Source organism: Protopterus annectens, chromosome 9.part0, assembly GCF_019279795.1.
Source record: "Protopterus annectens isolate FY-2018-M chromosome 9.part0, PAN1.0, whole genome shotgun sequence".
Taxonomy (NCBI): domain Eukaryota; kingdom Metazoa; phylum Chordata; order Ceratodontiformes; family Protopteridae; genus Protopterus; species Protopterus annectens.
Window position 1 is genome coordinate 804,518,831 of NC_056743.1, and position 14,844 is coordinate 804,533,674.

The 14,844-nt window shown below is 41.2% G+C and overlaps 1 protein-coding gene across 2 annotated transcripts in view; it reads left to right on the forward strand.

Annotated features, from left to right (window-relative positions):
• POU6F1 (POU class 6 homeobox 1) overlaps positions 1-14,844 on the forward strand; it is a 438,794-nt gene that overhangs the window by 366,384 nt on the left and 57,566 nt on the right. For both annotated transcript variants that reach the window (XM_044083449.1, XM_044083450.1), the window contains exon 11: positions 5,008-5,176. In XM_044083449.1, coding sequence (XP_043939384.1) covers positions 5,008-5,176 — 169 coding nt within the window. The remainder of the gene's footprint in view (positions 1-5,007; positions 5,177-14,844) is intronic.

Consider the following 14,844-nt stretch of genomic DNA (forward strand, 5'->3'; position numbering starts at 1 on the left):
AGGCTTTATCATATATGCTGAGCATAGTAATATAACAAGAAATTAATAAAACACTCCAGGTAAAAAAAGATATAGAACATGGGTAAAAAGACAATGTCAATTATACATTGGTAAGAGAAGAAAATCTATCAAGTAAGATTCTACAGTTAAAAGTACCCTTTCAGATTACCAAGCCTACAGGGGATCAGAGATCCAGCATGTGATCAGAGAGGTGTTTGGGGAGTTAATAGTAGTATGGGTAGGGTTATGTGATACAAGGGAATAACCAGGTACTAAGAAGGTGCGATTTGAGGGAGTTTTTGAATATGGATGTGGAGGGGGCAGTGGACACGGATAGGGGAAGAGAGTTCCAGTTTCTGGCAACTGTGTGGGAGTAGAGCGCTTTCCGTGCATTATTGTTAGCCTTGGTGATGGAGAGGAGAGATTTTTCACTGGATCTTAAGTACCGGTTTGCAGTATAGACAGTAAATAGTTTGGATAATGAGGTTTTTTTTTCAGGATATTTGAGAATATTGTAGGCTGTGCCTAGCTGGTGATAGTTAAGTAGCTGTGGAAGTTCAAGCCATTTTAGTTCTTTTAGTGCAGCACAGTGATGGGTTCTATAGGTTGAGTTGGTAGCAAACTTGGCTATTTTATTGTAGCATGATTCTAGTTTGTCTAGGTCACATTGTCTGATTTGGGTAAAGATTGGTGCTGCGTATAATAGAGTTGAGAGGAGGTGGCTTTGTGCAAGAGTGACTCTTGGTTTTTGTGAGAGAAAGGACTTATGCCTGTATAGGGAGCCTAGTTTTTGTGTACTAGTTTTATGGTATGTGAGATGTGAATATCAAAGTGGAGATTATTGTCTCTTTCAATGCCCAGAAGTTTGGTGTGGTTAGAATGGGAGATGGTAGTGCCGTCCTTAGATGTTATGGTAAAGGAGAGGTTTTTTTTTATCTATTAGGGGTAGATAGTAGCAGTTTTGTCTTTTTGGGATTTAGAATTAGTTGGATACCTGATATCCATTTTTCTACTGAGTTAAAGGTATCTTGAGTGAGTGTATGTAGAGTGGTGGGAGATGAGGCAGAGCAGATCAGGGTTGAATCATCCGCATATTGTATGAGTGTGGCATGTTGTGTAGTGCTATTGAGGTTATTTGTGAAAATAGAGAACAATAGCGGGCCCAGTATAGAGCCCTGTGGGACTCCTTTGGTGGTTGGAAGTTGTGTAGACAGAGTTCCTTTCCACTGGACTGATTGTTGCCTGTCAGATAGGTAGCTTCTGAACCAGGCTATAGTAGAGGAGGTGAAGGATAATGATGTTAGTAGGTCTAGTAGAATGGAGTGGGAGACCATATCAAATGCTTTTGAGAGGTCTAGGAAAATGGCTGATACATGTTTGTTAATCATTCCTGTGAAGGTTTATATAATTAGTGAAGGACAGAAGGGCTGTGGTAGTGCTGTGATGTGGACGGAAACCGTGTTGTGTGGTAGATAGACTGTGTGTGTTAAGAAATGTCATCACTTGCAAGTGGATGCATTTCTCAAGAATTTTGGATAAGGGGCAAAGGATGGCAATAGGTCGGTAGTTGGATAATTTGTAAGAATTACCTCCTTTATGGAGAGGAATGATTTGAGATACTTTCCAGAGTTTGGGTATGTAGGATTCTAATATGGAGCGGTTGATAAGGATGGAGACAGGATATGATTAGGGAGTCACTAGTCATTTTTAGGTATGCAGCAGGTATGTTATCAGCTGCCAGTGTGGTTGGCTTTAGTTTTAGGAGGAGTTTTTTGATAGTTGAGATGGGCACTGGTGATAGGCTGAAAGAGGGGGTGGTGTGAAATAGTTTAGGTTGTGATTGAGGTAGACTGTTTTTGGTTATTTGACTGGACAGGGCTAAGATAGATTTAGTAAAATGGTTATTAAATTGAGAAGCTATGTCTAGGGTATTGTTAGTAGAGCTGGGTGCTGGAGTTGTGGTTTTGCCTGGCTTTAGTAGGAAGTTAATGGCATGCTAGAATTTTTGTGGATTATTTGAATATTTCCTTTAGGCGCTAAGAAAATAGTTTTGTTTGTTTATTTTGGATTCAGCCTTGGCTTTGTTTCTAAGCTGTTGATAGTATTGCCTGGAGCTAGGGGTTTTGTCAGTTTTCCAGGCTTTATCTCTAGCTTTTAGTAAGGCTCTGGTGTCCCTATTTAGCCAGGGTGCGTATATCTATATCTATATCTATATATATATATATATATATATATATATATATATATATATATATATATATATATATATATATATATATATATACATGCATCATTGTAAATAGTGAACTATGTGAACGTTGTCAGAAGCAGGTGTCACATGGTTGTAGTCAAGGTGCCCTTTCATTTGTGCATAATCTTGTTACAAGTGCACTAGTCATCTGCCAGTTGCCTTGCAGCATTTGTTTCAGATCCCTGTTTCATTGTAGACACATGGTCCAACAAGTATTGTAGAATTCTGAAGATGAAAGAGTTGAAGAATACATGGATCTGAAAAAAAAAGCAGTCTTGTCATGAAGTAGGCTGTTGGCTTACTTAAAATCTCCGCTTGCTATTTGGTAGATTGCTGACTTTGTAAATTCAAAAGGTTGCCTTTACTCAATTTTCTCTCTCTCTCTCTCCCTCTCTTTGTCTTCCTCTCTCACTCACTTGCTCATTGAGCTCTTTTTGCTGTTTGGTGTGTTGAGCCCAGTCTTTCAGCCCTGCCCTAGAGCTCGGAATTTAATTACTTCCTATCTTCCAGAATTAAGACATTCTGGAAATTAACCTATTTTCTACATGGAAAAATGTTCTTTCCTCTGTTCTGCTTATAGATTACTTGATCCCACTGGATTTAACAACACTGGGTCTCTGAGACTTTTGAGGGTGCTTGGAAACTTTGCAGTCAGCAGGCCTGTGTCTCCAGGTGAAAACAGTTCTCAGGTTGGTCTTAGAAGAAATGTAGACCTCCAGTCAGTCAGCTAGATGGCTTGAGTTAACCTCAGATGTCTGTGGTTTTGGCCTCAGTTATTATTTTTTTTCTGATGGCCATTATCTTTGATCTTAAGATCTTGGAACTTCGGGCCCTTGTGTGCAGTAATGACATCTGATTTTGAACAAAGACAGGTTATCCCTAAGGATGGAATTGATTTCCTTCTGACATTGACTTTGAAATTGTCCCTGTACAAGTGTATTCTGTTTTTTCTTGCACTAGTAGAAACAGGAGGACAGCATTGCCTTCAGACCATGGATGTGTACTGCCAACTCCGGTGTTGCCGGAAATGGGTACATGGTATTAGGAAGACGGGCCAGTTTGTATTCTTTGTGCTTGCTGGGAAAGGAATTGCTATTGCCAAACAGACACATTGTCAGGTGGCTTGCCATGTGAATTGTCTTTTTCCATCAGGCAACTAACCACCCTTTGCCAAATACTGTTGTTAAAGTTCACTTCACTAAAGGTGTGGCTACCCTGCTGTACTTGCTTTAAGATTACCTGTGTTGCAGACATCAGTACCATGGCCATTTGTGCTTCGTTACACACCTTCACCAAGTATTATTGTCTGCTCTCTAGCTAAAACAGTCCTCGTTTGGGAAAACTGTGCTTTTGCAGCATTTTCAACTGCATCTATTCTTGTGATTACTACTTACGTTTTAACCTATACAAGAGCATATCAAGGCGGTTGCTTAATGTTAGACAAAAGAGATCAGTCTTACTGTATCAGGTGACTGATGAGAAGATCCTCCATGATAAGTCAAGAATGTCTTCCTTCCTTCTATCCCCTTTGGAATGGCTGTCTTTCCAGCAGCCTTATCTGTTACATGTCCTTAAAGTCAATCAAGCATAAACTTGGCTTACTTATTTTAAAATGCTGTATGTGGGTTTTTTTTCTCAGACTTATATGAACGTATAATATTTCTGGCAGTTTATAACTAAGGTGCCATGATGCATTTTCCACTCTATTGTATGTATATTATTTCTGTGGTTTCTTAATAAAAATCATCATAAACGTTTTATTAAGAATAATTCTGCCTCAGTGACATCAGCATAGGAATAGCATGGGATGCATCCATAGACTTTTGTTGGGTTTCCATGCATGTGTTTTGGCATCCATTAAAGTCTATGAATCCACTCCCACTCTGTCACTATGTTGACATCACTGAGGGTAAAGTTCACTGAACTTTTGGCAATATCAGCATAGAGGAAACAAAATTTTACAAACATTTTGCTTAAAATGTGGCTCCATATTATTGGAATAACTGGGGGGGGGGGGTGCAGCATGGCATTTGATGAGCCGTATGCTGTAGTGCTTAAGGGAAGATGTAAAGTGCAATGAAACACTAAGGGTCGGGTCTTTGTGGCATTTCCTAATCTGTGGGTATTCACTGATGGCATAGGTAAACTGGTAGTTATGGGCCCTACATTGCTACAGGTGAAAGACAACCTCAAACTAAGATCTTGTAAGATTTCTCTAGTATGGTGTTTGTGAATGAAAATCAAAGATTTATGAAGGAGGTTCTTGTAGGTCAGCTGATAGTTTAAGAATATATGCGGTATTTTCATGTCCATCATTTTTGTAAAAAGTTTTTATATTCATTAGTCTTCCTGATTTCACAGGTGCCACAGTGGTGCAGTGGTTAGTGTTGTCACCTCACAGCAAGAGGTTCTCCGGTTCGATCCTCAGCTGGGGTGCCTTCTGTGTGGAGTCTGCATGTCCTCCCTGTGGTCGCATGGGTTTCCTCCGGGTGCTCCTGTTTCCTCCCACATCCCAAAGACATTCTGCAGGTGGACTGGATGCTCTAAATTGGCCCTAGGTGTGAGTGGTTGCATGTGTGTGCCTTCTGTGGAAGGTTGGGTGCCGGGCTGGCAACTTGACACCATAAAAAACTCCACTGCCAATCATGAGCGGACAGGTGATCCGCTGTGGCGACCCCTAACCGGGAAGAGCAGAAAGAAGACATAGTCTTCCTGATTTCAGAAACTGACCTTTCATTTTGTTGATTTTTGTGTAGAGCCTCAGACTCCAACTCTTGAAGATGAAGGAATAAACTTGGAAGAGATTCGAGAATTTGCAAAGAACTTTAAGATTCGTCGTCTTTCCCTTGGCCTCACACAAACTCAAGTGGGTCAAGCACTAACTGCCACTGAAGGCCCAGCTTACAGTCAGTCAGCAATTTGTAGGTACGTAGTCTGTTTATAATGTTTAGCTGCATAAATGTGTCAGTGTCCAACAGAAGTTTTCAGATTACTTAAACCACTTTAAAACCCAAGATTTTCTTTAGGAGATTAGTCTTATTTTCTCTAGCTGAAATGTAGGGACCCTTTCCAACTCAAAATCCAAATGTTGTCAAGACTCTGAAACTGTCCAGAACTGCTTGAAAAACAATGTATTAACATGGCTTTAATTTTATATGCTTATGTTGTTCTAATACTTAGTAATATGTGCATGAAAACAAGATCCATCTCTAGCTGCTCACCTATTTGGGAATATGTCTTTTCATCAGTGGTACTTTGAGTCTGTAATAAAAGTAGTGGAATGCTGAGCTTTTTGAAGATGTTTCCTTCCTTGTCCTCATGACTTAAATATACAGAGTCCAAAGCCATTTAACCTTGAGGCCAAAGGAATACTTATTTTTGTCTGAAAGTCTGCCTGAGTTGGTATCTTATAATGGGTCTGTATTATCCGAACGAAAACCGGAATGCACAAATCCACTTTGAGCGACACAAAATGAGCGAATGTCGCAAATATCGAAGGAATGAACAGAAAGCACTGTAGGGAATTCTTCCCTTTACTTCAGTGGAGTGCGATCTCGGAGTTGGTATATTTAAGTAGTGGGGGTGTGGGGGCGCAGGGGGGCTTCCCCCCTGCATAAAACAGTTAGTAAATGTTTTCGTGTGTTACTTTTTTTATTTTTGTGGTTCGATGTTTGCGACATTCGCTCATTTTGTGTCGCTCAAAGTGGATTTGCGCATTCCGATTTTCATTCGACTAATGTAGACCCCTTTTAATTGTAGGAGTGAGAGGTGCAAAAATTCATGGGCAGTTACTTGGCTTGCAGTTCAGGAGACAGTTTAGGAGCCTAGCTCAAGTGCTCCAAAGCACAATCTGGCTAAGTGACTTGTTCAAGGTCACACATTAGGCAAGTAAAGGTTGAGAGAGTCAAATCCTGGACCACAGGAAACGTCTCGTTTACAGCTCATAGCGACCAAGGAAACAGCTTGTTACAGTTCATAGCGACCAAGGAAACTGCTCATTTACAGCTGATAGTGACCAAGGAAATAGCTCACTACAGCTCATAATGACCAAGGAAACAACTTGTTTACAAGTCATAGCGACCAAGGAAATAGCTCATTACAGCTCATAGCAACTAAGGAAACAGCTAGTTAACAGCTCATAGCCTTAATCCCTTGCACTAACTGACAGGTGCCACAGTTGCATTGATAACTTTTTATTGATTACTTGGGAGTCAGAATTGGCATCAACAAGATGACGTGCAGCCCACCTGTTGTCATACATTTATTGTTTATTTAAATGAGTGGCATCATTTATTTATTTATTACATTTTTAACTGGGACAGAACACTGATCCAGATGAACAGTCTTCAGATTCAGCCCAGGTGCACATTAATACACACAGTTAAAAACAGCAAACAATACATTCCAAGGCAAAATACGATGCAGTAAACATAAAATTAAGGGGTCAATTTAGGAAGGTTATCGCTAGGGTACACAAGGTGTACACCTCTCAGTAACCATTTCTGACTCGGATAAAGCCCTACCATGGTAATTCAGCATGAAGTTTGCTGCACTGCTGTGTACTGTTTGTGTCTGTGCTAAATGCTAATGATGTATTATGGGGGAGCAGCTTATGCTAATTAGCAACATGCTAACCTCTGGAAATGCCTGCAGTAAGGCAAGTAAAGTAACATGACGTCGCCAGTTAATGAACACAGCCAAAAATTCTTTTTCACCCATCACTGTACAGGTAAATGCTGGCAGTTTAGTGGATAGGTATTGTTGGGGGGGATGTGTGTGTATTAATAAGTATATATACAGCTATATATATATATGTGTGTGTGTGTGTGTGTGTATATATATATATATATATATATGTATGTATATATATTTATATATATATATATATATATATATATGCATACATACATATATATAATGTGTGTGTGTGTGTGTATATATACTCTTTCAGTTTGAAACAAATTGCAGCGCGAATGACGTGGGATGAGGGAAACACTAAATACCAGGGTTAAATTTTTACAACATATCCTAAAGGCACTAAAGAAGATTCAAACCCTGAACCCTGATATATCACATATATTAGTCCTCTGCACCACCATTAGACACTAAGGATATTTGAAAAATATTACCCAAGTCTCTAAGAAAAAAATAGTAAAATGAAAGGAGGAGGTTTCAAACGCTGCACCTTAGAGAGCTGTACCATTAACCCACACATTAACTAATTTGTTAGTATAGCCAGTTTTCTTATTTAAAAAAAAAAGTTTTAATTGTGAAGCTGTAATGTTTGGCTTGATCTAATGGATGCAACAGTCTGTGAGTTACGAGGAAAAGATAGCTATAAGAGGTAACATCAGGAACAATCAGTTGAGAGGGATGGTGGTGTATCTATGTGGCAATGCTTCAGTACAAATTCTGGGGGAGCACTGGATGACACCAGGGAGAATAAACAACTCACTTAAAAAGTTAATAGAGCAACAGCTGTAGTATCACTGTGCACTGCAAAGACACTACGAAGAATGAAACTATAATGTCTGGCTTATTAACTGACTGTAAGGATCTGTGATTTACAAAGGCAGGGAGAACCTAAAAAGAGACATTGGGGACATTCTGTCTACTCAGGGACAGATAAGATGTATGTGATGTGTGTATGTATACGTTCATATGCACGTGTGTGTGTGTGAGTGTGTGTGTGTGTACATGCATGAGAGAGTGAATGGGGGGGGTGTGCCTATGCCATCGCGATGCATGGGCCGCCAGTGTTAACTACAACAGGAAAGTGCTGACTAGTACTCTCAGTAGTTAAAGGAGATTCAGAGACCTGCAAATTAGCCAATAACGAGGTTTTTCCTCATTGCAGCCAATAAACCTCAAATTCCCATAACGTATAAACAGTCCCTTTTTGCTGCAGTTCTTACCACCAGCACTGAGGTCCTTTCTGAATCTCCAAGAAAGTAATGTGTTTTAAGATTTTTGACTTTGTATGTTGTGACAGTGTTGAACGACTACAATGAAAATGGCACAGATTGTTTATTTTTGCTGGCATTGTAGTCCCACATTAATCATTGTATTTCCCATACTTGTTGAAACCACCTTTAGTAAACTATGTGCACATCACAAATGCATATGCCATGGGTACATAGTGTACATATTCATCTGCATGTCCTTTTTGAGATCATAGCAGGAGTATTCTAACTGTGTAAGAAGGCAGAAAAGCTAAAACAAAGAAAGATGAATTTAAAAAAGGTTACCTTGAAGCTTTAAGGGCTTGCTGAAATGCTGTAATGTGAAGTTGTTCACTCTCGCCATTCATTCATCACTGATGGGTTTTGAGCCGATCCTCAGCTCCGACACAGCCGACTAGCAAGCTCAAAGTTCTCCAGTAGCTCGAGACCCCACCCCTTATCCCATAATGCACTGCTGGAATTACCCCAGATCTAGTTTGCCGCGGCACAGATCTCTGTTTCCAGCTTGGCTCGAGACTTTATTGGGAGATTTTCAACTTTCAGCAAGTTATATTTTTCAATTTTTATATATCCTTGTTCTATTCTTAATAGCAGATATTACTAGCTAGTAGATAGTAGTTTTTCTGTGTTCATACCCCTTCCCTCAGTATTATCTATCTTGCCTTCGGCCCTTTTTAGTTATTAGTCAGTGTTCCCTGTTGGGACTATTGTTTTTGGATTTCTTATTACTGTTTATAATTAGTTAGTTGTCCGTTGCCCCTTTTGGGCTGTGTGTGTGTTTGTGTGAGTTACTTAGTTAAAGCAGCTCATAGTTAAATAGTGTGCTTCAGTTGTGGAAATGTCTGAAGAAAAAGACAAACATCCAAAGTCTGGGTTTAAAAAATGCCCAGACTGCAGACAGAAAATGTCAGTCACAGATGCCCATGTGCAGTGTGTTTACTGCTTGGGTGAGGTACACCTGCAAGGGTCTTGCAGTATCTGTCACTCCTTTTCCACCAGAGTGTTAGCAGAAAGGAAGAGGAAATTGATTGATAGGGGTATCATCAAACACCCTTTTTCTGAGGCATTGTCTGACCAGGATGGAGACAGTAAATCATCTAAATCTTCCACTGATTCTAGATCCAAAAAAGGAAAAAGGTCAGAGAGTGTGGTGACTTCTGCTCCACTGCCTTCGGAGCCAACAGTCTGCCCTTTTCGGAACCGGGACACTGCCTTGGAACCGCTTGCCAAAAAATCTCCATCCAAATTGCTCCAGTCGGCTCCATCTGTTCACGCTTCCAGGTCCTCTGTCAGCCTATCTGATCTGGATATTGTTCAGAAACTCTTAAAGGCACCAGGCCTAGTTAAATTGCTGTCAGCTCAGACACAACCGTCGGAGCCGAAGACCACTACTTTTGAATTGTCTGCTCCTCCTCCGAGCCATACCGGACCTTTGGAGTTGGAGAAGGCTGACCTGATGATTGTGGATCCCTTGGAGCCAACACCTGCTCCAGTGTTGTTGGCTCCATCTGCTCGGACGTTCTTGGCGCCGACTGGGGACTCTAGGAGCCGACACTCTCCAGTCGGGTCCGGGGAGGATAGCCGCACCGACTTGTCGGTGCAGACTCTTCCTCTCGGGGCCTCGGCTCAGGTGAGCTCGGCTCCTACCTCGGGCTCGGAGCCCACAGCTTCGGTGTGGGAGGAGATCGCAGCTCCTTTGGAGCCATCGACTCCTCCTCATCGGAGCCGAGGTGTATTCAATGCCATGAGGTGAGTGTTGTCTCCTAAGACTTCCTCATCTCAAGGTCTGGCCTCTTCTTCCCCTAAAGTGCCTGTGTCAGTTTCTGTTTCCTCTGGTCAGGAAGAGATTATGCAAGAGGAGGCATTTGGACTCCCCCCCCCCCCCAAGAGTCTCTCACATCGGACACCGACCTGGATGAATCAGAAAGGGCCCCTAGATCCCCCTCTGACGACATCTCCTTTGCGGAGATTCTTGAAATTCTTAGGCAGAGGGGTGATTGGCAGTCCAAGAGCCCTACTGAGGACGAGTCAGTTCTCCTGAAGGCATTCGGTTCTCAACCTTCCACCTCTTAGGTATCTCCGCCCTACAATGAGCTTATGGATCTGGTCTCTCGTAGGGCGTGGGCGTCAAGCTACTGGAGAACTTTGAGCTTGCTAGTCTGCCGTGTCGGAGCCGAGGATCAGCTCCAAACCCATCAGTGATGAATGAAGGCGAGATGGAACAACTCACATGGAACGTTATGGTGAGTACATAACTTCTTCTTCTGGGCTGTCCACTGAAAGAGGGAATATACTAAAAAGCTACAGAAAATGAACGTTGTGTCACATTAAAATGATATGTTCTATTGAAAGTTCAGAAACAAGTAGTGCCTCAGCCAGAAGCTTTCCAGTATTAAAGCTGTACATTTTACAAAGCTTCTGTATAAAAAAAGAAGAGAAAAGACCAAAGACCAAATAGATAAAAAACAACTGGAAAAGGGCAGTAACAATTTAATCGACCTGTTGAAAATCAAAAGTAAAAAGCTATCCAAGACATTAGCACATAAGTCTTATAAGCACCGTCTCCAGATACAGTAAACTCTCAGTTAACCAGCACTTATGGGGATTGCTAGATGCCGGATAACTGTAGATGTGAAGCTGTTCAATCTCACACAAATCTTTCATTCTTACACATGGGTTCGGAGCCAATCTATCGGCTCCAAGTCGGCCGCTTTACTAGCTGAAGATCTCAGAGTAGCTCGAGGCCAGGTCCCTATCCCATGATGCTCTCTGTCCTACCTCAGATCTAGTTTGCCACTGCAACAGATCGGAGGTCGTTGGAGAGCTTGGGCCATTTTGTGAAAATATTTCTAATCTGTATTATCTTTATAGCTAACTTTTTTGGCTAGTTTTCTGTTTAAACTTTTTATTGGGCTAGTTAGCCTTTGTTTACCTCAGTTTTTTGTTATATTTGACAAAAATTCGTCCTCTTAAGAGCGGCTGCTCTTAGGCCTTTCGCCATGCCTTGGTTTAATAGTTCCCTATCCAATTTTAGCGTGCACTTAGTTCTTAAGATTTAGGATAGTTTTTGCTAGTTTGTGTATATTTAGCTTGTTAGTTAGATAGCTTTAAAAATTTACAGTTATACTTCACCTTTTACAGTTGTGAGTTTGCAGTTTGTGTGTGCATTTTTTTTTTTTTTTACAGTAAAATAATTGTTCGGATTAGTGCATGCTGTTGGTTTTTCTTCTTAGTATGGCTGACCAAAAGGAGAAACAGAAATCAGGCTTTAAAAAGTCCCCAAAATGCGAGCAGAAAATGTCACTCACTGACTCCCATGTAAATTGTGTCTATTGCTTGGGGCCAGTTCACCTCCAGGAGGATTGCTCTATCTGCCATTCCTTCAGTAGCTGGGTTTTGCTTGAAAGAAGAAGAAGAAAGTTGGTGGATAGAGGATTACTGAAGACAGATTTTCATGAATCCTTGGACAAGGCTGACCAGACCTCCAAGTCATCGAAGGGGTCTGAGTCCTCTAAATCTTCCTCAGAGCCCAAGTCATCGGTTCCGAGCCTTGCTGTGAAGTTGCGGTTGCCAGCTCCACAGTCTTTGGAGCCATGCACTGAGCCAGTGTTTCAGAGCCAGTCCCCAGCCTTGGAGCCGGTCTCAGAAACCTTAAGATCTCCTATTCTTCAATTGGTGGCTTCTTTGGCTCCTTCAACTTGTTCTTCGAGAACCCTCTCTGATGTGGATGTGGACCGGGTGGTGCAGAGGCTTCTCGAGAACCCGGCACTGGCCAAATTATTATCTGCTTCGACCCAACCGGTTTCAGAGTCTAAGACCATCACACCTGCTGTGACTACTCCTCCTCTGAGCTGAGGCGGGCCTTTGGAGCTGGGGGAGGAGTATCTGATGATTGTGGAGCCTTCGGAGCAGAGGCCTGTTCCAGTGCCATCGGCTCCATCAACCCTGACTTCTTCGGTGCCATTTGAAGAGTCTGGAAGCCGACACTCTCTGGTCGGCTCCAGGGAGGAGAGTCGAACCGATGCGTCGGTTCCGACCCTGCCTCTCAGAGTGTCGGCGTGGATGAGCTCGGCTCCTTCCTCTGGCTCAGAGCCCACTGTCTCGGTGCCGGGGAGGTTGCCGTCTTCTTCAGCTTCCTTGGGTCAGAGCAGTGGAGCCTTCAATGCTATGAGGAGGGTCATGTCGTCCAATACACAAAGTGCCGCTTTCTGCCTCTACATCGCAGGTTCCCGTGAAGTGTCTAGACCCAGAGCCTCAGGTAACCCCATCGAGTGACCCTTGTTCTACTGAGACCTCACCAGAAGCTCCCACTGATGAGGTTCCCAAGAAGAAACTTCAGCAAAACAGCGACAGTAAATTCACCTCTGCTGATGTCCTGTAGAGGTACTGATATATCTCAAAAGAAGTCAGTGGAACAAGAAACTTTCTTAAAACAAATTAGTGAAAACAAATTAAAAGCAGTGCAAAAATGTCCCTTTCTTAACAAACGATAAGCGCTTTCGATTAATCCTTCCTCGGATCGTGATAAAATATGGGACAGTTATTGGCTTAAATAAAATTCATCAACCAATCCAAGAACAATAAAAATAATTGGAACCAATTATTTTTAAGAACGTTCCATCTGTGAAGCCAATAGCTTTCGCTTGTTAGCGACACACCTACTAACCATTTTGGTATCCGGATCCTATGTTGGATGCAAATTAGCTGAAATGAGTAGCCAATTGGAATTTTCAAAGTGCGGCAATAGCTGATCTCATTACAGCTTAATAATAATTTTGTATGTTATCAGTGGTGGTGCTGCGGTAGCATTGTCACCTCACAGTAAGACGCTTTCCGGTTCGATTCTCAGCTAGAGCGTCTTCTGCGTGGAGACATGCGTGAATGGGCGTACCTTCGTTGAAGGTTGTGCGTCAGGCCTGGCAAGTCGGTACGTAAAAATCAACTGCCAATCATTAGCGGACCAGAGTTCCGCTGTGGCGACCCCTAACCGGGAAAAGCCGAAAGACACAAATCAGTAAGTCAAATAGGCAATGCCATATGGAAATGACATATAGGAGTAACTGGTGATTAAATTCTCATGCTATTCGCATACATAAATTATCTTCATAAGACAAAGATCAGGAAAATAACACACAAATAACTCAGTCAAACCCGTAGTCATATCTTTCTTTACGTCGGTTGGAGGAGGAAAATAGCCAGTCCGGGCTCTCAAAATGAAAAAGCCACCAATCATATTTTCTGTCCCTTTTTCTAAGGCGTCAACGTTAATCTGCCACTGTGATATCAATGTAAGCAATGCCATATAGAAATGGCATGTAAAAGTAACTAATAATTGTATTTTCATGTTAATTACATAGTTTGAATGTCATAAAAACAGAAATAAAAAAACACAAATGACTTAGGCAAACTCGTAGTCATATCTCTCTCTACATCAATTGGAAAGGGAAAACTGCCAATCCGGGCTCTTAGAATGCAAAAGCCACCAATCATGTTTAATACAAGTCTAATCAGTGGTCATTCTTTGAAAACTGACAGAATCAGTACTAGTGGATGTTTCTTGTCCCTTTTTTAGGGCATCAGCGTTGATCTTCCATGAATTGTTTTCTTTCTAATGTATTCATGACTATATTCTATAATTCTTATGATCTAGAAGATAATCATGACGTAATAGTTTCATCCGATGTATTCAGTACTTCGCTAATGGTAAACATTAGTAAGAAACTCTAAGTGCTTTCTTTATAACTTTATAAGATTTATTATTTGATGGGTCCATAGGTATTACGGAGCATAGACATAAGATCGGATAACCGATCGTATCTCATTATAAATGAGCCAGATAAAAGAATTGATGAGTATAAATGGCTAATCAAAACTCCCAGAGTGTAAAAATAACCACTCACTGTTGGTATGTGCCATTCAGTGACCATTTGGAGGCACTTAGTGAAATGTAAGAGATAATCAATACTTCGTCAATGATAAGCCTTCGTTAGAGAACTCTTAAGTGCTTCCTAAATAGCTTTGTGAAATTGTTTATTAGATGGGTCCATGTGTTTTGAGGAACATGGACATAAGATTGGGTAACCAATCATGTCTTGTTACACATGAGCCAGTTAAAGGAATTGATGAATGTAAATGGCCAATCAAAACCTCAGGGTGTGGAAATGACCGATCACTGTTGGTATATGTGGTTCTGTGGCCATTTAAAGGCATTTAGTGAAATATAAAAGATAGACTCAATAGTCTCTTTCCAAGCACCATAGATGGCTGCCCATATTTCCATAAAGAATCCTACGATAAATGCTGAACATAATCAGTCATTGAAGATGCTTCTGGTAATTATTTCAGTGGCCAGTTGGCACCGTCAGCAGTGATGGACATTATGATCTTGATTAAGATGTCATTACTTTGCTATGAAGGATCCTACGATAGATACCAAATTTGATCAATCAATAATAGGTCTCCTTTTTAAGAATGACTAACATGTTATAGGCAGCATATGAAAATAGTGTCAGGCAAATGTCGGATCATGATATAAGTTGCTTGTTTAATCATGTTATTATTTTATGGTCGGTCTTCTCATTTTCAAAATTGGTTTTAAAGGAATAATGCTATCTAGACCTGGCTGCTGAT